This window comes from Alexandromys fortis, unplaced genomic scaffold, assembly GCF_014885135.2.
Source record: "Alexandromys fortis isolate MF-2015 unplaced genomic scaffold, M_Fortis_MF-2015_v1.1 scaffold_125, whole genome shotgun sequence".
Classification (NCBI taxonomy): Eukaryota; Metazoa; Chordata; class Mammalia; order Rodentia; family Cricetidae; genus Alexandromys; species Alexandromys fortis.
The window spans coordinates 2,529,692-2,551,143 of NW_026068026.1; the positions used below are offsets into that span (position 1 = coordinate 2,529,692).

At 36.1% G+C, this 21,452-nt stretch overlaps 1 protein-coding gene across 3 annotated transcripts in view; it reads left to right on the forward strand.

Annotated features, from left to right (window-relative positions):
- Slc16a7 (solute carrier family 16 member 7) overlaps positions 1 to 20,907 on the forward strand; it is a 163,260-nt gene extending 142,353 nt beyond the window's left edge. For all 3 annotated transcript variants that reach the window (XM_050163876.1, XM_050163875.1, XM_050163877.1), the window contains 3 exons: positions 6,762 to 6,905; positions 9,506 to 10,318; positions 13,146 to 20,907. In XM_050163876.1, coding sequence (XP_050019833.1) covers positions 6,762 to 6,905; positions 9,506 to 10,318; positions 13,146 to 13,417 — 1,229 coding nt within the window. In that variant the 3' untranslated portion in view covers positions 13,418 to 20,907. The remainder of the gene's footprint in view (positions 1 to 6,761; positions 6,906 to 9,505; positions 10,319 to 13,145) is intronic.
- Positions 20,908 to 21,452: the final 545 nt, after the last annotated feature.

Below are 21,452 nucleotides of genomic sequence, written 5' to 3' on the forward strand. Positions count from 1 at the left end.
AGTCTTCAAATTTAATGAAAGATAAAGGCATATATTAGATATAATTTTAGAATATTATCTTTTCTCAAGTTTTAAAATTTTAGACACTAGTCAAGTTTGATAATCCATACCCAGAAAGAGAAATGTATATACCTAGTTCATATAGATGTCAGAGATAGAGAGAGGCAGAAGGAGAAAGAGAGAGGGGGGAGAGAGGGAAATAGAGAAGCAGAGACAGAGAGAAGAGAGAGAACAAAGGGAATGAATACAAGGGATGGCTCTGGAGCATCTTGTCCTCCATGACCCCTGTCCCTTTATGTATCAGATATTACATACCATGTTAATCCCTTTCCTTGGTATCTACAGTTACTCAAAGCCCTCATTAAAATATCCCCATCTTATTCAGGCACTTGAAATGCTCACTGAATGTAAGTCAGTGCACTCTGGTGTCTTCAGCTAACACAAATGAGGGTGACTTCCAGTGAATCAAATGGGAGAGTCATCAGTGAGGACCGTGGTCACTGAACATGATTCCCGTGTGCAATGTTTTCATCCTATTCATTGTATATAAAAGCAGTGGTGTCTGCATAGTAATATTCTCTCATGTTTTCCGTAAGTGGAAGCCTACATGGAGAGGCAGAAAGGGAGATTTTAATCACAAAATTTTGGCAAATTAAACATAAGGCAAAGAAATGGATAAATGTCTATCCTCTGTCTAAATTAAAATAATAACACTTCCTAATTCAAAATACTGCTTTGAAAAATATAGCAAATAAAAAAGCTGTTGTTAGTTTTAAAATACTACTGTAGTGAACTTGGGTACATTTCTTTAACCAAGTAACTTCTTGGAATCTTGTACAGTTTCATTTTCCCATTTCATTTGACAGGATGTCACAAATTCAAATTTGAAATATTATGGCATATAAAAATAAATTACAATATTTTATCATTTCTTCTGTTAGTGTTTATGGTGTGTATCTAATTTCATAACACTCCAATTGATGCTCAGTTCCAGTTGCTGGCTGTAGGTTTGATCAAGTATGTTTTTTGAAACATTTATTATTTTGCACTCCAAATTTTCTCTTAGAATTTATCATGTACTGTTACTTATGTAGAGAAAAAGAAAAGAGGAGCAAGAATGTTGAGCCTGTGTTTACAAAATGTAATAATGTATGAAATAGGCTTGTTTGTATATGTAGATCATATCTGACCTCTGCTATGGGAAGGACAGTTGCATTCAGCATCCCTGATACAATTTTCTGCTTCAATGATTCACTCAAAAGTTTTAAGTTTCACAAGACTCACCTAACGTGTGAGGCTGATTCCTTTTTGTGGCCTTAATATATTACAGTGAACACATGAAATCAAACCAGGAAAGGGAGAGCCCATGGGTAAGTAGAGAGAATATCAGGTCCAAACTTATCAGACTCTCCTTTTTTTCCATGGAGTCACACTGTCTCATTTTCCCAGAAATCATTGTGACAAAAGTCATGAAGACTTGTGTACCAGGAAATTAATTAGAGGGTTGGTGTTTAGTGCTTTTATTAGTGAGCTGGTCACAAAGGCATTTTTTGCTGGTGTGTACCGTTTAGTGTGTACCAAAACTCCAGACTCCCTTAAGGAAAAGTGAGCATTATGTTTGTAAGAGGTGGTAATTGTGACACACACACACACACACACACACACACACACACACACACACACACACTATTTGCACAGACTAGTCTGGTTTAGCTATCCCATTACCAATTAGGGAATTCTTTGTATTCCCCCATGTCAGACAAGATTCCGCACTGGAAGCAAACATGTCTAGTTGTCTTAAATCCATCATAGTGAATACTCTTGGCACATTCATTAAAACGGTTCTGTTGTCAAATGTTCCTGACTCAATCTACATTTTACTACCTAATAGTCAGAGACCCATAAATAAATCAAAGTATTCGCACCTCAATTTCATTAACAGTTAGGTTTTGTTATGCAGTTCAGTCATGGGATTGCCATGGCAAGTCTATGAAATACTGCCTTTACAAATCTTAGCACACTATCTGGAAGACATAATCATAATTGCAGTTAACTAATAATAGGATATGGCAGCTACCTGTAAAAATGTATAATAAAATGCATGAGCATGACACATGAAGTGAGAAGAAATCCACTTTTGTTGTGTATGCTAGCATCCATTGGTGCTACAGGACCTCTGAGAATGTTGTGTATGCTAGCATCCATTGGTGCTACAGGACCTCTGAGAATGTTTTGTATGCTAGCATCCATTGGTGCTACAGGACCTCTGACATGCTGTGAGGCGTATACTATTCTCTCATGAACTTTATTACTGCAATTTTATGGAAGTGACCAGTTTCTATAATTCTGAGATTGTTTAGAAATGAGTATCACACAAACTCATGTCTGGACCTGTCTTATAAGCATGCAATTTAATCTTATTGTGTTTTGGAAATAAAAGTTATTTTTATACCCACCCTTTGTGTAAGACTGTGTGTGTGTGCGCGTGCGTGTGTGTGTGTGTGTGTGTGTGTGTCTGTCTATGAAGCTGACTATCAAATAGAAGTATTTTAATGAGTCAGGTATGGGACTGCAGATGGGACTGTTCATCACTGATATGACTAATAACCATAATATATACCATATCTACTAAATATATGTTATATATAACTAATAACCATATGTTCAATATGTTTATTAAGCATTGTGATTACATAAAGAATACACTGATTTTAAACATTAAGACTTACTGACAAAAAGGAAATAAATAAGTACATTTAGGATGTAAGCAGTCCTAAGACTGTTGAAAAAGGAACACTTTTGGTTACAGAGCCAATTGATAGCTAAGAAATACTCTGTATCATGAGAATGTCTGCTGTTCTTTCATCTTCCCCTTTCTTTTTTTTTATAATAAACCAAACTGTTAATATATTGAAGAGATGTGTCTCTTGGTAGTGGGGATTACTTTCAATGTCTCTTCTGGCTATTAGTGAGTATTTATGGATTCTTTCCATAAAAAATATCTTAATTTATATCATACCTTTAAAATCTATTCATAGCTCCTACAAACCAAGAATACTTTATGAATTCCCTAAGTGCTAATGTTAAGAAGAAAAGAGGTTGGGATATTTCTGAAAGGATCACTAATAAAGTAAATTTTATTTTTGCTAGAAAAGGATTACAGATGAGTTATATAAGTATACCCACACAGAATATCATTTAACTAAAGCACAGTTTAACATAAAATTAGTTCATTAAGGTTAGAACTTTCACTATATCTTGACTGAAATCTTTGTAGAAGTGATAGAATGAATACAAGCATCATTAACTGTCATCATAGCTCTCCTTAATTAAAAGCAGCAAATGGCAAAGGAAGCATTGGATGAGGTTGACGTAACCTATGGGTACAGACGTATTGGATACGATTGACTCAACCAATGGGTACAGATGTATAATTGTTTGCCGTATATTAAAAGTTAAATTGCGATTCATGGCTTAAGCGCAAGTTTGTATTTGTGCAATCTAAGCAAAGATACTGATGAATATAGTCATTAATTATGTACTTTATCCATGCATTGTTCAATCACCACACAAAAAATGGAGTCTGCAATTCAAGAGCCAAGAATGTATACTCTGTTGGTCCTAATAATTGGTGAACACCTTAGATCATGTGTTTACTGTTTATCATAACACCTATCGTCCTTCATAAAATTGCATTCATTGTTTCCTTTCCTAGATTAGAGTCGTTTTCAGATTATAGTGTGCTTCTCTTACTATGTTGTTCTTTACATGAGTCAGTTGGCTTTATCCAACTTAATCCACTTTATCAGCTTAAGCAATGGTGAAGTTAACTGACTCCAATGAAGCTTAATTACATTGAGTCAGTTAACTAATTTTGAGAAAAGAGGAAAAAAGCCTTTATGAATCATCATCTATACCTCAGTTTAATAATTAATCATGACCAATTTATTCTTATATTCAATTATTTTTATATCTACACCCATGGGTTGTGTCCATCTCATCCAACGCTTCCTTTGTCATTTGCTACTATTACTTAAAGAAAGTCAAGGTAACAGTGAGTGATGCTTGTGTTCCTTCTATCATTTCTACAAAGATTTCAGTCAAGATACAATGGATGTTCTAACCTTAATAAATAATTTTACATTAAACTGTGTGCATTAGTTAAATGATATTCTGTATGGCTATATTCTGTACGATAGAACCCATTTGTAATCCTTTTCTAGGAAAAATAAGACTTACTTTATTAGTGATTTTTTTCCACTCAAAGTTTTTTAGTTCTGGTATGTGCCTTCCAAAGGAGATGCCCCTTTTTCTAGATAATAGGACCATATTAAGTATTATATAATGTGTAATTATTTTGTTCTTATGTCCTCAAGTAACCTTTACCATACCAAGCACATAATTGTGCTTTTCTCATTTCTTGTAATCATTTCCCTTTACTCTTTTTTCTCAGCAGTTTTGGAAGTGCATGTATTCCATAAGGTCTTTTAAAAATGTTATCTTGTCTACTACTTTAAATATAAGATTTTATATTTTATTAGTTATCACATTTGAAGATTACATGGTAACTAATTATATTTACTGAAAGAATGTAAACATAATGGTAACTGAATTTCAATATATGTTAACTTTAGCCACATACGTATTTTAAAATACAATATGATCAAATTCAGCAAAATTTGAAATTGTACTATAGGTTAAAAATTTATTTTTTACAAGGGTGGTGGTGATGCACACCTTTAGTCCCAGTACTCGGGAAGCAGAGGCAGGTGGATCTCTGTGATTCGAGGCCAGCCCGATCTGCAAAGACAGTTCTAGGACAGGTTCCAAAGCCACTCAGAGAAACCCTGTCCTGAAGCATTGGAAAAAAAATTATTTTTCTAGATCTGATTTTGACGGACAATTCTGACCTAATGTTGTATTTATTTTCCATAAAGCAGTACTCCTAGTAGCAGGTGAAATGTAATTTTCAGGTACGGAAGAGATGTCAAAGGAAATTGTTTCTTCACCGGCAGATTGTAGAAAGACGACTTTCATCACATGCGTTCACTTATTAAGTTGCATTAGTATTTTGCAAGACAGCAAAGTAAATGCTATCTACACAAGTAAAACACTTGTGTAGATAGCATTTACTTTGCTGTCTTGCAAACTTCTATTTTATAACTCCTAAAACAGCGTCCCTGCAGTTAATTAAATATACGTGATTTTAGTGATCTTAATTATTCCCATGTGGTTTTATTTGCATGTACACCCACCCAAATGTATTGGAAATATATGTTAAATAAATTCTGCAAGTTATTCCTGAAACTCCTTCCTTTGAGTCTCAGACTCAGGCCTCAGAGTTCTCTTTGCCGGCAAGGCGAGGTAGGATTACCTCTGACCTCAGGCAGCTTCCTCCAAGGCGCTGAGCTCGTCTGAAAGCTTTCATGCCGCTGCTTACGTGTCACTAAGAGAATGGGTCGCACAAAGAACTCTGGGGCAACGTCAGTATTCATTTTCATATGGCTAAAATGTCTTTCATATGGTTAACGTGTGAGTGATTATTCATGGTCTTGTAAATCATGGAATGTAATATATAACCTAAGCATGTATAATGTGATAGCTATACTGGTGGGGTTGTGGTTGCTGTGGACTAACCACAATCAGAAGCTTAAATGAAGGAAATGTGGGCCTGAAAGACAGCTTCAAGGCATTGCAGCCCAGGGAACCTGATAACCTGTTATGACCTCTGAAGGCTTCAGCACTGACATGTTTATACCTATGCATGCATGTGTTCATGTTCACATATGCCCAGACACACACATGCACACATGCACACATACATGTATGCACTAAACACACATAATTTTAAGAATAAAATATTAGGAAAAAATAAGAGTCAATAAAATATGGTATTAAAGAAAAACTATATCTGAGTGTACCTAAGAATGTGAGCTCCAGTTAATGACTTATATACCTACACACACATTATTTCTGAAATGTAGGCTAAAGCTGTATATAATTCTGTGATTTTTGTAATGTGAGTTTACCACCATTGGAGAGATGCTTGAGTCCTGTTTAGCTGTGTTCCATTGAAAACTTTTGCATTACATTTGATTGGTATCAGTTTTAAAAATCTATACATATTAAATGTTTCCAATTTATTTTAGTGTGTTTTTATAATGTGGTGTTAAAAAATTCTTACCAGGGTTCGGAGCAGTGGGTTCAGCAGCTAAAAGTACTTGTTGCTCTTGCAAAGACCTAAGTTTGTTTTCCAGCACCTGCATTTGGCAGCTGTAATACTAACTCTATGGAATCTAATTAACCTCTCCTAACCTTAATACAAACACACACATACACACACACAGACACACACACTAGACACACACACACACAGACACACACACACTAGACATGCACACACTTCATAACACACTAAAATAAAAGAAATTTTTATAAAGTAAATGAAAGAAAGTAACTCATCAGCTTTACTAATGGTGATACTTTCCTTTAGTCCCAGATAATCAGGACTTTGGGACAGAAGGATCACACTTTTTCTAAGAATTTGAAACTTCTGTCTCAAAAAAAAAAAAGTAATGCAAAACTAAAAGTTAAAAACAAACCAATCTACGTGACACATTAGACAATCCCAATTTTACCACACATGAACTAATCTGCCTTGATTGCTAAACTGCACTTTCCCGGCATTCAGAACAAAGACATATTAAGGATAAGTCTTTGTCCCCCTCAACTAATATTTCTTTTTCATTTTTCTACCTCAGGTCCTGTCAGTAGTATCTTGGTGAACAACTATGGCAGCCGGCCTGTGGTGATAACTGGAGGGTTGCTATGCTGTACCGGAATGATCTTGGCTTCCTTCAGTAACAGTGTGATACAACTTTACCTCACAATTGGCTTAATTGGAGGTGAGCCGGGTTCTGCTCTCATCTAAATGGTATAAAAAGTACGAAGAAGTTATAAATTCTTAATGTTTTGTTTCCATTTGTTTTAAAAAGCAAGTTTATTCTGGGGTTTTTTTAACCTGAATCATTAAAGTACTTCCTACAGTAGGGTGAAACATTTCATTTTAAGAAATGATCTTTAAAAGTTATCATCCAGTCATGTGTCACTCCACAGATATGGACATGAAAAAAGCTTTGACTGTTTTTGACTTGGTTACTTTTTCCTGTTGAGTCAGTTGAGGTGATATTGTAAATACCTTCTAGTATAACGACTTTGTTTATGAAACATTTTTTATTCCTGTTTAGAGTATTTGACTTACCATATAAGTTAAAAATAGTGTCAAGTATATATTTTCGTCAACAATAAAGTCACTGGCAGCCGGGCGGTGGTGGCGCACGCCTTTAATCCCAGCACTTGGGAGGCAGAGGCAGGCGGATCTCTGTGAGTTCGAGGCCAGCCTGGACTACAAAAGCTAGTTCCAGGACAGGAACCAAAAGCTACGGAGAAACCCTGTCTCAAAAAATCCCAAAAAAAAAAAAAAAAAAAGAAAAAAAGTCACTGGCAATTGTGATTTAATGAGTGACAGAGAAACCTCTTTAGCCTTCATCTATTCTCCCTTATTGAAACGTCCTGCTTTTACCAGCACTCTCACAAATGTCAAGAATGACATCACATTGCCTCATGAGGAAGTCCTCCCTTTCACTTCAACCAACATAAACTGTATATAGAAGAGCAAGATTTTTATTTTCCTTATCAATAAATTTTATTTAAAAATCTACATTTCATGTTTTAAGAGAAGAATAGATAATAAGGGCTAAATGAACATTTTTGTCTCATGTTTGATTTGAGATCCATCCACATTTATACATGTAAACCATCTGACGAAGACAACAGGCTTTGCAGGCTGCCATGCAGACATTGGGGTACAAATGCACCACAAACCAGCACTAGGGAAACTGAGGCAAGAGATTCTGAGTCCAGTGTTAGTTTGAGCTATATAGTGAGTTCAAGACCCACCTGGGTTGCAAACTGAGAACAATAAACAATAATACTGACAAAAAAATGTCTGTATTTGTAACCTTTCTGTGTTAATCTGACTTTTTATATGGAAAACCCCTTTAAATGCCAAATCTAAGCATTACATATCGGAGCTCAGCATTGCTGTTGTGGAGAGGATATCCATATGTCCCTTATGTCCTAACTATCTTCTATCTCAGCAGCGAAGAGAGCGAGGGTGTAGTAAAGAGGTCATGGTTTTGATGTTCCTATGCTAGAACATACCTATACACGGACACTATTCCCATTCCAAAACAATTTCATGTATTTGGGTCCCAGTGTCACTGGTGCATCACTTTTCTTGATATAACATCTAAAAACAAATGTTCTCCACTTTTATCAGGGAGAAAATGAAGAAAGATAAATGAAATCTGATACCTGGGTTTTTAGTTCAGATCCTCTGCTTACAAGCTGCCTCCCCATAAGCTGTCAGGAATCAATCTCATTATTCCCAGTCTGCATATCCATCTCAGTGGTGTGCTTGAAAGAAAGTGGGCTGGTCGCAGCCTGTTTTTCCTAAATTATAGTTTTGACTCCTTCCACAGCTTTGAGGGAAAGTTTATTTCAGAAAAATGTCATCAAGAGCTGGACTTAGTGTTGTGTAGCACAGAGATGAGTTATTAACCATTTAGCAACATGGTTTCAATTCATTCAAATTAGAAGGCTAAAGGATTCTTACCTCAAGAGTCCTTTACAAATAGAATAGTACCAATGCTAATGTTGCAATGAAGATGGTTTACATAAGTCAATTTGTCTGTTTATAAAAGAAAGATTCATACATACAGCTGAATACTGTCATGTCTGGGTGATCTGAAAGAAGGAATTTGTCTCTCAAAGGTGGGACCAGCACTGCCAAGGATTTCATGGTGGGATCTTGGCCCCAAAGAATCAACTAAAACTCCCCAAAATAAAATATATTCCAAAAATAGTTTTATTCAACCCATCTCTAGATGCTCAATTTAGAATGAGATGGATGTGGAATGAAATAATGGGGTAAACTTATTTCTCTGTTTTATGATGACATGGTGTTAACAGGAATGTTTATGGGGAGGTAGAAGATGGTTGAAAATTGGGAGTCTTGTAGTGCACCATTCCACTGCACTAACAGAGTTATCCGCATTCTCACTAGAAGTGAATAGAGCCTGTTTATTTGCATATAAGCCTGTGTGAAAAGGAAGGGGTTAATTTATCTGTGAGATTACATGATTCTGGTTAAGAATTCATAATTATATTTTTGCTATAGCCTATTCTGTTGTATCTCTGTCATACCTCAGTAGTTCTTCATCTTACTTCTTTAAAATAAAGGGCTCGGAAAACATTCTTACTATTTTTTTTATGAAAACCAATTTAGTTCTTTGTACAATTATATTTCCACTTGTAATCCGCAAAGATTGGAATCCACTGCTACCAGTCTCTCTTATCCTGTATAGTGCACATTTTGAGGAATTTCTTGGGAGAGTGATATAATATGCTTGTGTTTTCTTTCCCCCTTTGTTTTCTATTTTAGGTATAGGATTAGCATTCAACCTGCAACCAGCCTTAACAATACTCGGAAAATACTTCTACAGGAAACGGCCCATGGCAAGCGGCTTGGCCATGGCTGGAAGTCCTGTTTTCTTAAGCTTGTTGGCTCCCTTCAATCAGTACCTATTTAACTGTTACGGCTGGAGGGGGAGCTTCTTGATTTTGGGAAGCATATTTTTGCACTCCTGTGTGGCTGGGTGCCTCATGAGACCTGTCCAGCAAAGTACACATCAGTCCAAGTCTAAAAGTAAGGTTGGTCCAAGACATGTTGAAACTATGAAGAAAGTCAATAAGGAATCGACAGCAGAAAAAATTAATAAACTTTTAGATTTCAGCCTTTTTAAGCACAGAGGATTTTTGATCTACCTATCTGGAAATGTCATTATGTTTCTAGGGTTTTTTGCCCCTATTATATTCTTGGCTCCATATGCTAAAGACAAAGGAGTGGATGAATATAACTCAGCTTTGTTGCTGTCTGTGATGGCTTTTGTGGATATGTTTGCTAGACCTTGTGGAGGATTAATAGCCAACTCCAAGTTCATCCGTCCACGCATTCAGTACTTCTTCAGCTTTGCAGTTATATTCACTGGCGTATGCCATCTCCTCTGCCCCCTGGCAGATACCTACCCGGCATTGGTACTCTACTCTGTAGTCTTTGGTTTGGGATTTGGAAGTGTTAGCAGTGTCCTCTTTGAAACTCTCATGGACCTTGTTGGACCTGTCAGGTTTTCCAGTGCCGTGGGACTTGTCACCATTGTGGAGTGTTGCCCCGTTCTTCTCGGCCCTCCTATAGCTGGTAAGAATATTTAAGAATAACCTAAATATATATGAAGAAATATTTCTTTGCAGTGATTAATGTGGCTTTGACTAACTCTAGTTGTATAAAAGACTGGAGAGGTTTTGTACTTGAAATTTTCACTCAAAATTTGGACTTAGAAAATAATGAGCTTAAATTAGATTCATGGTTAGTATAACTTCAGGATTTTTATGTGCACCAATTATTTTATTATTTAAGAATATATCACATGAATAAAGTGTGACTGTTTTTTGATGAACAGATTCATATTTTGCTTACATAGAAATAAGCAAAAATATAAAATATTATCCTGAAAGGATTAGAATCTGGGTCTTTATGAGAGTACATTAGCTATGTTGGTTTGAGTTTTTGCCTAAGGTAGCTAACTTTTATATCATTGATACAGAATGCAAAGATAAAGAAAAATGCATTCAAGTTTAGTTTTTTGAGTAAATAATATCTGTTACATATTCATAAGTGATGAAGACCACATGTAGACTTTTAATATGTGAAATGGTTTCTAAATTGTCTATAGAAGTGTCAATTCTAAAATTCCTACTGAGGAAACCAGGTTCATGTATGTACCATCACATCAAAAAGTTGAGAAAATAGCCTGATTTTTTTTATTAACAAAAGAAAAACATAGCCAGTGGTGTTAGCATATACCTTTGATGCCAGCACTCAGGAGGAAGAGGCAGGCCTGAGTTCAAGGCAAGCTTGGTCTATAGAGCAAGTTCCAGTACAATCAAAACTACTTAGAAAAAACTGTCATGAAAAACAAACCCAAAATAGAAGAAAAGAAAGAAATGAAGGAAGAATGAAGAAAAGGAGAAAAGAAAGTAAGATGCAAGAATGAGAAAAGGAAGGGAGAAGGACAGAGAAAGATAAGACCGAAAGGGGGAGAAAAAAAGGGTAAAATTGCTACAATAGAAACATTGGGTTTTTGTTGATTTTTGTAAGGATTGTTTTGTGGCTTCCTTTAGAAATATATTTGAGAGCACTCCTGGAAGGAAACTATGACAGGAAGTTCCACAACTTAAACTTAAAATACAAAGGCAAATGGCAAACGCATTACACGCATGATTTAATTTAAAATAAGCTTCTATGTTAGATTTTAAGCATTTTTGATGATGGGGTGGCGGTGATGCTGATGGTTGCAGTGTAACCTCTAACAATTCTTGTATATGTGTAATGAATATGGAATGGAAACTCATTCACCTGGGTTTAGCCTGCCTGCCTGGCACTCAAAGCCTTGCTGATATCAATTTGTCATCCTTCTATAGTCAGTTGTTCAGCTGTTTTCTTTAGAATATAAAGAAGCTTCAGTGAAGATGGGAAATTCATTATCTCTTCAGTCTTAAGGCTATCATTGAAATTCCATCTCTTATTTTCTAATGATTAGAAAGACATGCAAGTCGTTGTCAGGCCTTAGTGGTATTGCGTGCCCCTCTGCCAGTGTGAAACACAAAGACCTTAGGTGGTAGGTGTTTTAGTGCAAATACACATAGGCAACCATTCATAATTAAACCAGAGAATTGTTCTCAAGTGGGCAAGTATTTCAAGTGGCTCCACTTAGTGCTAACAATATTTTAGTCAGTTTGCATGGGGACTGGGGCACTTGTCTACATCACAGTTAGGAATTCTTCACATCAAAGTTTGTCCTTAGGAGTTATTAAGAAAACGATGCTTTCATAAATAAAAGGAAAAACTAAGCATGAGCTCAAAAAAAAAAAATGTCATAATGTCAGCTAGCCTTTAGCTTTAGTGGCACCAGGCTAGTTTTAATTCATTGGAACCAAGGAATTCTTCCAGGTTAACTTCCAGATTCAATAAAACCAAGGTGTTTAACCTCCAAAGTGGCATACCACCTATGGAAGAGATTGGGTGAGAGCACTCTACAACCTGATTTAAAGGGTGAGCTGTGAAGTGGCCTCATCTAAAGTTCACAGTCTGGCGAGTAGAGAAATGGCCAAGCAGTTAAAAGTACTTTCTGCTCTTCCAGAATTCAGTTCCCAGCACCCACCTTAGGGAACTCACAATGGTCTGTAACTCCTCTTCTGGCCTCAAAGGGGCACACACAAATACATGCATACAAATACATACACACAGAAACACACACATATATTTAATAAAATGGGTCTTAATGAAGATGAAAGAAAAGAAAGCAGCCGGGCCTTGTTTAGATAACTAAAGAATTGAAGCAGTTTTGTAAAAAAAAAAGCATCTGTTGTCCACATGGTGAGATCACTTCATAGTCACGACACAGGAGTTCAGTACAGGTAAATGCTCAGTCTGTGATGAGCACAGCAAAGCCAGTAGTGAACCACACAAAAGCCCACTGGGTCTTCCAAAATATTATAAAGTTTCCATTATTAAATTAAAGTAACCAAGAAACATGGGAAAATAGTGATCTCAAAGTATCTGATGCAGCGTAATAGTTAAATACATATGAAGCCACATGCCTGTATATAAAAATATGCCTCATATTCCTATGTAGGAATATACAAATACATGTATGTCTACTTTATCTTGATCACTTATTTTATTGGCAGAAATAGTTTTTAATATATGTGATACACTTTTAATGCAATCCTGTTGATATTTGTCCCAATTTGTCATATATATATATATATATATATATATATATATATATATGAGAGAGAGGAGAGAGAGTATATATAGGAATATTAGCTACAATATTTTCTATATTAAAGTGTGATTTGATTTTAATTTAAATAAGAGGAATATAGTTTGTCTGAGAAAGTTTCTCCCAGTTGTGATGCTGTCATTTTATCAGACTCACTTAACATTGTTCTCTGTCTTATAGGTAAATTGGTTGATAAAACTAAAGACTATAAATTTATGTACATGGCCAGTGGGGCAATTGTGGTGATATCAGGCATTTGGCTGTTCATCGGCAACGCTATTAACTATAGACTCCTTGCCAAGGAAAGGAAGAGAGAGAGAGCACGGAAGAAGAAATCAGCCACCCATTTGCACAGAGAATCGGAAGCTTTGAACAGATCCAAACAGGATGATGTTACTGTCGAATTTTCAAGTGCACACAGTCCTCCGTCAAACAGAGAAAGCAATATGTAACATGTCTCATCTCAAATCAGTGTTTATGAATTCGCTTATGAGTTTCTTTGTGTTTTTCAAAGTGTTGGAAAGGATTTTAGGTAAAACAAATGATCACAAACAACAATGAAACTAAGATTTGGAGGTGATGTATACAGAAAATCGATGCAGAGGCTTATTTGCAAACTTGACTTGGGATGTTGTGATGAGAAAGAAGAATTTTTAAATCTTTCACTGACTTTTATTTGTAGAATGAAATCTGCATCCCAGAAGCCTGGCTTACTTAAGCATATGTTTAATTCCATAAAATGTCTCTCCTCAAAGTTCCTTTTTATTTGACATTGTTATGAAGTAAATTGAAGACAATTATTTCTCTTTTCACACACAAAGAATCACATAGAATATATATCCACACAAACACTGAGTATCTGGAGACCATAAAGAAATAAATGAATTTGAAAGAAAAAGATTATTATAGTCATTTTTAAGTAAAAGAAAAACTCCAGGAAGACAATGGGAATGTGTTTTACTTGTCTGCAGTTTCACAGTGTGGCTTTAAAATAACAATATATATTTAAAGGCAAAATGCTAAAAGCTAAAAAATTAAGGGATTGCTAACATCAGAAAAAAAAGTGTTTGTAAAATAAGTTTGGCAAAAAAAAAAAAAACTCCTTTTTTACAGTCATGCTTGATTAATCTGCACACACTGGGTTTTTTTTTCTTTTTTTTTTTTTCAAGGGTTGTAATTAGTCCCTGGTGCTGGAAAAGAGAACAACCCCCACCTCAAGTAACCTGTACAATTTTACCTAACACATCAATTGAATTAGAATTTTAGTGAGACTGAACATCAGCTAAACCCCATTGATTTGTATCTTAGCTCATAATATAAAGCTTAATTATGGCTTTAAAAAAAAAAAAAAAACAGGGCTCAATCCAGATTCAATGTTGTGCTGCAATAACCAAGCCAAATAACCAAGAATCCTAGTTGACACCTGCAAGTAGGCAAGATTCTATTTTTTTTTTTCCAACCAAAGTAATGACACAAGCTTAATCTTCTGAGTAATTTGCAGGAATAGAACTGACAAGAGTAGTGGTCATTATGGAGCCTACTACAGTCTTCGAATTCTTCACTAAAACAAGCAAAAGCAAAGTAAAAGAAACCCAGGCCTTGACTTCAGTCCCTGAAGATGCCTCATGGTAGAGGGAACACTTGAAAATTCTGCTCCCTACTGATTTTGACTGCCTGTTGCCTGAGAACAGAACCAGAACACTGGAGCTTGCTGGGTGGGGAGACACTTGTAAAAATACAGGTTTGGGGACTTCTAGGAATATAGTTTATGGCACAGTATTGATATCGTGAAGGGTTGTCACTCAGGTTAGTTTGGCATGTTCTCATTTTCTTGAGCAAAAGTAACTGGGATTCAGAATCATTCCTAAGACACTTTTGACAGATCCATTGATTTCCTAACCTATAAATATCAACTGAAATTAAATATTTGTATATGTCTTGTTTAATTTTATGATGGATAGAACTTAGTGATTTCCTATTGAGTGACACCCCTCTAGCAATACCCTCCTCTTTTCTTTGCAGCAGAGGGTGGGTGCTATTCTTATTCCTTAGGAGACTTTGCCTAGACACTGCACTTTCATGACATCAGCATTAGAGGTTTGAGTTTGTCCTAAATTTAATCCACTGCTTTAAATGTGGTTCACAGGTTCATATTTTCAGATTTGCTTTTTCTTCATTTAACATTTGCCTTTTTAAAGATATTTATGATTTTCAATCATTTAATAAAAACAGGATGTGCCAATATCTTAAGGAAATGAATAAGGACAATATGTGACACCATACAGCATACAATGTCCTTCATTTTTTTTTGCAGTGCCCTTTTCTTTAACTTGGTTCCACCCAATCTTGAGTCAGCTTTTTTTGTGTGTTATTCCTTTTATATCCACTTCTGTTATTAAAAAAAAACACCATTCTAGTCAATCATAAACAGTTCCAAAAAGAATGCCTTGCACTCTTTGAAAATATCTTTTTAAACTAATATACATGTCAGACAGCAGAAGAGGAACAGTAAGGCAGTGACCGTAGGATTTGTAGTCACACCTGTGTGCTGTGACACCTGCATGCAGAGATGCTGTGTGGGGGGGGGTGCCTTCCTTTCTCCTTGGAAAGAGGTTTAATTATGTCAATTGCTGATGAATCAAACCAAAGCCAAGTTGCATTTCCTTTGCTGCTTCTCAGTTGCCTTAATTCACTTCCGATGGTTATTGCATTGATCTTTAAGGGTGTGGAAGAATCTCAAAGCACAGGACCTGGTGTGCAGAGTCATGTCAGAAACATGACATTCTAAGTAGGAATGTCTGTAACACACATGTTCTAAGTTAAAGCCATAACTTGCTTGAATCAATAAGAGAACTGTAACAGAAATGAATCTACTTATTTGCTCTTCCCGGTCCAACTGCATTTGTTGACATACTTGTTCTTTCAATTATATCTTTCAAAGACTGAGCAAAGGCTGTTGGCCTAAAGCTTCTGTTCCTATCTAATCACATAGGACAGGAGGAATGTAGCTAGCATGCTCATCTGCAACTTTAGTGCTGAATACATTCCTGTCACAGAGGAATACCAGATTTTAGATGTTCAAGATAAGAAACTAAACTGATATCATTGAAATGCCCACAAAGTTCTAATTATTACTCAAAAGAAACTAGAGTACTCTTAATTTCCAGTTACTAGCTAGCTTATATATTTGCCATTTCTTAGTTAAACATCCCTTATCTTTTGCTATTTAACCTTAACTATTTTTCAGCATCCATAGAAAGAAAAATAGGTCTGGACTTACTCTTACCTAGTCTTCTTTCTATGTCCTTTTTGAAGAGGCAGTGAGAGGCAGTAATATGTATCATATTGAAGACATGACATTTTCTCAGTATAAATTCACATGACTCATAGAATTCCCCTTTTCTTTCTGTCTTCCAAGCACCTGCACTCTAGTGGCCACACTCCACCTGAACAGCAAAAAAGAAATGAAACAGTTTGATTTGGTATGCTCAAAAGTATTCTATAAGGGTGTAATTGTCTACTCACTTGCTTCTAGCCCTACAACATGACAATCTAGAACCCAGAAAAGTATAAATAAAATTTTATATAGATGTTATAATTAGTTGAAATTACATTGTTCCAAAAATGCCTTACAAAGAAAAAACTCATATATACGCTATTTCCAACCTTTAGTAGAATAAATTATTCTAAATGTCTGGTTCAGTGTAATGGGAGAATACAAGGTGAAGGAGGGAAGAAATCCATGATATGCATTTTGCCTACACAGTGCCTCTTAATATTAAAGCCAAAGCCATACTAGGAGTCAGTACTTTGATATAATAGAGTCTCTCTCTCTCTCTCTCTCTCTCTCTCTCTCTCTCTCTCTCTCTCTGTGTGTGTGTGTGTGTGTGTGTGTGTGTGTGTGTGTGAGAGAGAGAGAGAGAGAGAGAGAGAGAGAGAGAGAGAGAGAGAGAGAGAGAGAGAGAGAGAGCGCGAGCTCAGGAAATTTCCCTAGAGTTAAAAATAGTATATTGCCCAACCAAAATTTATGGGTTTATCTAAAAGCAGAAAGTTCTTAGAGAATTCACTCAATTTCTGCACACAACTGATAGTGTCAAAAGCAAGTAAAAAGACATGCAAAAGAGTAAACTTTATATGGGAAATGAGACTTAACTGCAGTCTATATTATAATTTATTATTTGCTCATTGGACACTGAATTTTCTTTATGCAAAATATAATTTCAAATTGCCTGTTTCTCTCATCAGTTCAAATTATCTCAATTAATGATTATATATAACAGCTGAGAGTGCTTCATTAAGTCCTTTTCTCATATAAATGATGGTATGTTTATATGACTCAGGTGTAATGTATTTTCCCTGAAGTTGGAGTAAAGGAAGTTCTTTAGTACACATAAGCTATTCCTATACTTGTTCCTACCTATGATATAAACTGTAAACATTACTTACTATAGAACATGATAATTTGAATTTTAGTGACTACCCCATTTATAGGATTACCCCAGGAACCAAGAAATATTTATGTGATTAATAAGATTAAAGTAATTTATTTCATTAATATAGTATCTACTTATTTTCATTATTTGACAAAACAGATCCCTAATAGTTTTCAAGTTCCTCTGAGCATGCTCCTTGTTCTCTCATCTCGCGGAGAACACAACTATTACTGCCTTTGTCATCTTCTTCTTGCTAGACATTTGAAGAGCTAATGGATCCCACCTTGTTTGAGGAGCTAGGTCTCCACGCACTTTTCCTTATGATGGTGTCATCTGTGCACGATGCCATCTGTGGTGCAGAGGGTCTTGCTCATTTGTGATTTGCAAGAATAGCCTCCCTGAAGCTGTATATACTTCATGGAAGAATGGCACATGTTCACAAATAGGAAAAACCTCCTTAGTCTAGGCTTGAATATTCTGAGATTGGAAAGGTGTTTGCGGTTCAGAAGTTGTAAGTGTGGCTTTTTCTTTATGTCAGATAACTTCATAATTGAGTCTAGTTTGGCAGAACCTAGCAAAACAAATCATTCTCTCCTGGGCACTTGCCATCTGGAATTTTCCCAGTATTTCTGGAAGTGCCTGGTACCTTCAAGAACTGGAATTAGCAGTGCTGTGCACTGTTAATCAATCCAGCGTTGCCCGGGTGCACACACTCCACAGCTATTTGCAGTAAGGTCACTCAGATGTTTTTTAAGTCTCCACATTTAATCCTACCACTTCTACAGATCTGAATTCCATGGGCCCATATACTTCCACATTTGAGTACACAGGCTAAAGTTAAGAGACCTGCATGCCAGAAACTCTTATGTCATAAAAACACCCTTAAATGAACAGTGTACTGAGACCACCATGTTTACCATTCAGATTTAGCCTTCTTTGCTTCAAGTGTTCATACTCAGTAGACTTTGCCTCTACACATTAGTATTATTGTAAATTTAGACGTCATCTCCATGTTCTCTTTGCTTTGATGCCTTGATGAACAGAGCTTGAAAATTTATGATAATGTGTATTATGGATGACGTTCTTGCAAGTCTCCCGTTGAGCAAAGTTAACATTGACATTGGACAAAATCACCCCTATTCCAGTCCCAGGTGCTTTGTTGTCCTTAACACTCCTGTCTCTACCTTTATTTCTTGTTTTTGAATTCATTTCCTTTTTCTGTAATGTTTGAATGAAAGTCTTTAAGATTTTTGTCCTCCCCTGCTGCACATTTTCCACATGGATTATTTCCTTGCTGGTGGTTTGATGACACTGTCATTGTTCTCATGGTCTTTTGTTTTTGAGTCTTCATAGACAACCTGTTAATTAGGTAAGCAGCATTCAGCAGTAATGGAGAAGGCTAGTATATGCTGAATTTATGAACATAACAGTGACTAATTTTTCTTTACACGATAAAGCCAGCTTTTGTTTCTTTGGTTTTAATTTGAATGGCAAAATAAGCTATGAAAGAAAATGAGCTTTATGTGCAAAACAGGCACTGAACGGATGACGACTAGGGTGTGGGTAGCGTGGTGTTCAGAAACATTTTATCTCCCTAAGTTCAGCATGGAATTTCAAAACGGCGGTGATGTTCACTCTGTAGTTGTTTGTAGTTTCATTTTTACTTTGTATATGCAAGTAATAATGCTTTTGATGAACCCATTTTATACAAAACATGTTTAATGAAATAGACTGCAGGTTTCAATGGGATTTGTTTTTCTACCACCAACATAGTATTGATTGAAGGCTGAGCAATTCTGGACTTCATGAGATTGGACCTGCCAATTGAAATGCTGGTTTTGGAACATTCGATGCAATTGTATCTTGATGTGTAATGCATTTTCGCGCAACATATACAGATATCAAATTTCATGTTTAAATAATTGATTGCACCATCTCAATCATACTTTGCAAAGTCATGTTTGTAAATTTAATTTGAAGAATACCTACTGATTGCCACACTAGAGAGTTCTGGATTTGTCGTAGACAGTAACTAATACGCTGCTGAATTTTACACAGTATATGATATTACGGTAATATCAAAGCCATTCTAGAGATACCAGTATTATATTAATAGACATTTATCAGTGTTCCTTTAATTGCCCTTTTTGCCTATGCATAGACCTTATTTCAAAAGAACATTCAATTGTTTCCTACAAATTGTCATCACTTAAATAATTAAGGACATGACTCATGCACTGGTTTAAGAATCTGAAACTGTGTTAGGGAAAGTACTAGACTGAGTTCTATCAGACAAAACTAGACACTTAACAGGTGTCTCAAACAATGTAACTAAAGCTTCAATGTCAGAGAATGCCCTTTACCCTGTTTTGCCTGGATAGACAGCATTTCTAGGCTTTTCCTTTATTCATACCTCTCCAGAAATCAACAATAAACACCAAAAAAAAAATCACCCATAATGAGATAAATCTCAGGAAGAAGCATGGTAACTGCTTGGAATTCATTTTGGCGAAGTACAAAAGCAGCATTCTGCATTAGACAGGTGTTTGTTTAAGTCACTGGGGACATCAACTGTAGGATCCACTGTTAGTGAAGGTGTTCAGAAACTGACATGGCTCAGCAGACTTGTGGGCATGTGAAAGACCTTTGTACCTCCACAGGCAGCTGTGGGTGGGTTATACTCAGCCAGACTGATGCTGTGTAACCATCCGACATCAGTGCGACAGGAACAGCCTCAAGAGTGGCGGCATTACCTATCCTGGTCGTGATAAAGTCAATAGCATACTTTAGTCTGCAGTGTCATACAGTAATCTCTATGCTGAAGGTGAAAGGGCAAGATCTTCCCAAATATTAAAATTTTCACTTGATTTGAAGAGGTTTTATTATAATGTATTAATGAATTATTTTCTAGGTTGAAAAATTCTCCACTTGTGAAAGAAATTTTGAAAAATGGTTACAACTTCCATGCTTTGGCTAAATATTTTTTTCATTTAATGTTTTAAATTTGAATTAAGATTTGGGGGAAGAGCTCTAGACATAATACCTTGCCATTAATAGGACATGTAAGATATACTTTACCTCATCTACTTTATGAAAAAATTGAAGTGAATGGGCTTCAGAGTTAATCTATAAAATTATTTTCATTATAAATTATGCCTTAAGCTCTACTTCTAAGATTTCCAAGTGCAACATAATGTGTTTTGTTCTCTCTGCATCTTGGTAACCACTGAGCAATCCATCACATGGTCACATAAATATGGGTATTCCCTATGACTGTGAAGTAAAGATTAAGGGAGACTTGCTTGACACCTAAGAGGATCCAGTCACTTGTTTATACAGGATCTAAGTCATGGCTGCACCTGCCTCACCGCACGCCTTTAATCCCAGCACTCGGGAGGCAGAGGCAGGCGGATCTCTGTGAGTTCGAGACCAGCCTGGTCTACAGAGCTAGGTCCAGGACAGGCTCCAAAGCCACAGAGAAACCCTGTCTTGAAAAAAACAAAAACAAACAAACAAACAAAAAAAAAAACGAAAACAAGGTATAAAGTGATTAGTGTGGATGCCTGCCACAGTTAATATAAGATGATTAACTGCTCTTCTTTCACCTGCCTGCAAGGGACTATACTAAGTCGATCTTCGTGTAAATTTCTGGAAATTTTTATATATGTAACAATTCTTAACTTAGGAATAAGAAATGTATAAACGTGACCCCCAAAATGAGATAACTGCTGTTTTCACAGCAAAGCACATTTTGTTTTAGTTAAATGTTATGTAGATTTACTTAGATCAAGGGTAAATTGTTTCGATGATAAGCTCATTGTTAGGAAAACTTTCCGGAGTGCTGATGCACTTGCCTTGCCCTGCTGTGGTGTCTGTCACGTGGGCATATTGCTTCAGAAAAGAACCTACCAGAGTTGCTCTGTTTCACTCTCAACAGATTTGACAGAAATGCCTAATTCCTCTGTGAAACTTTGTGTTTTGCCTGCTGTTTTAAATATGTTTCCAAGGTCTTATCTTTCCTTCTAGACTGTAAACTCCTTGTGGACAAGGATGT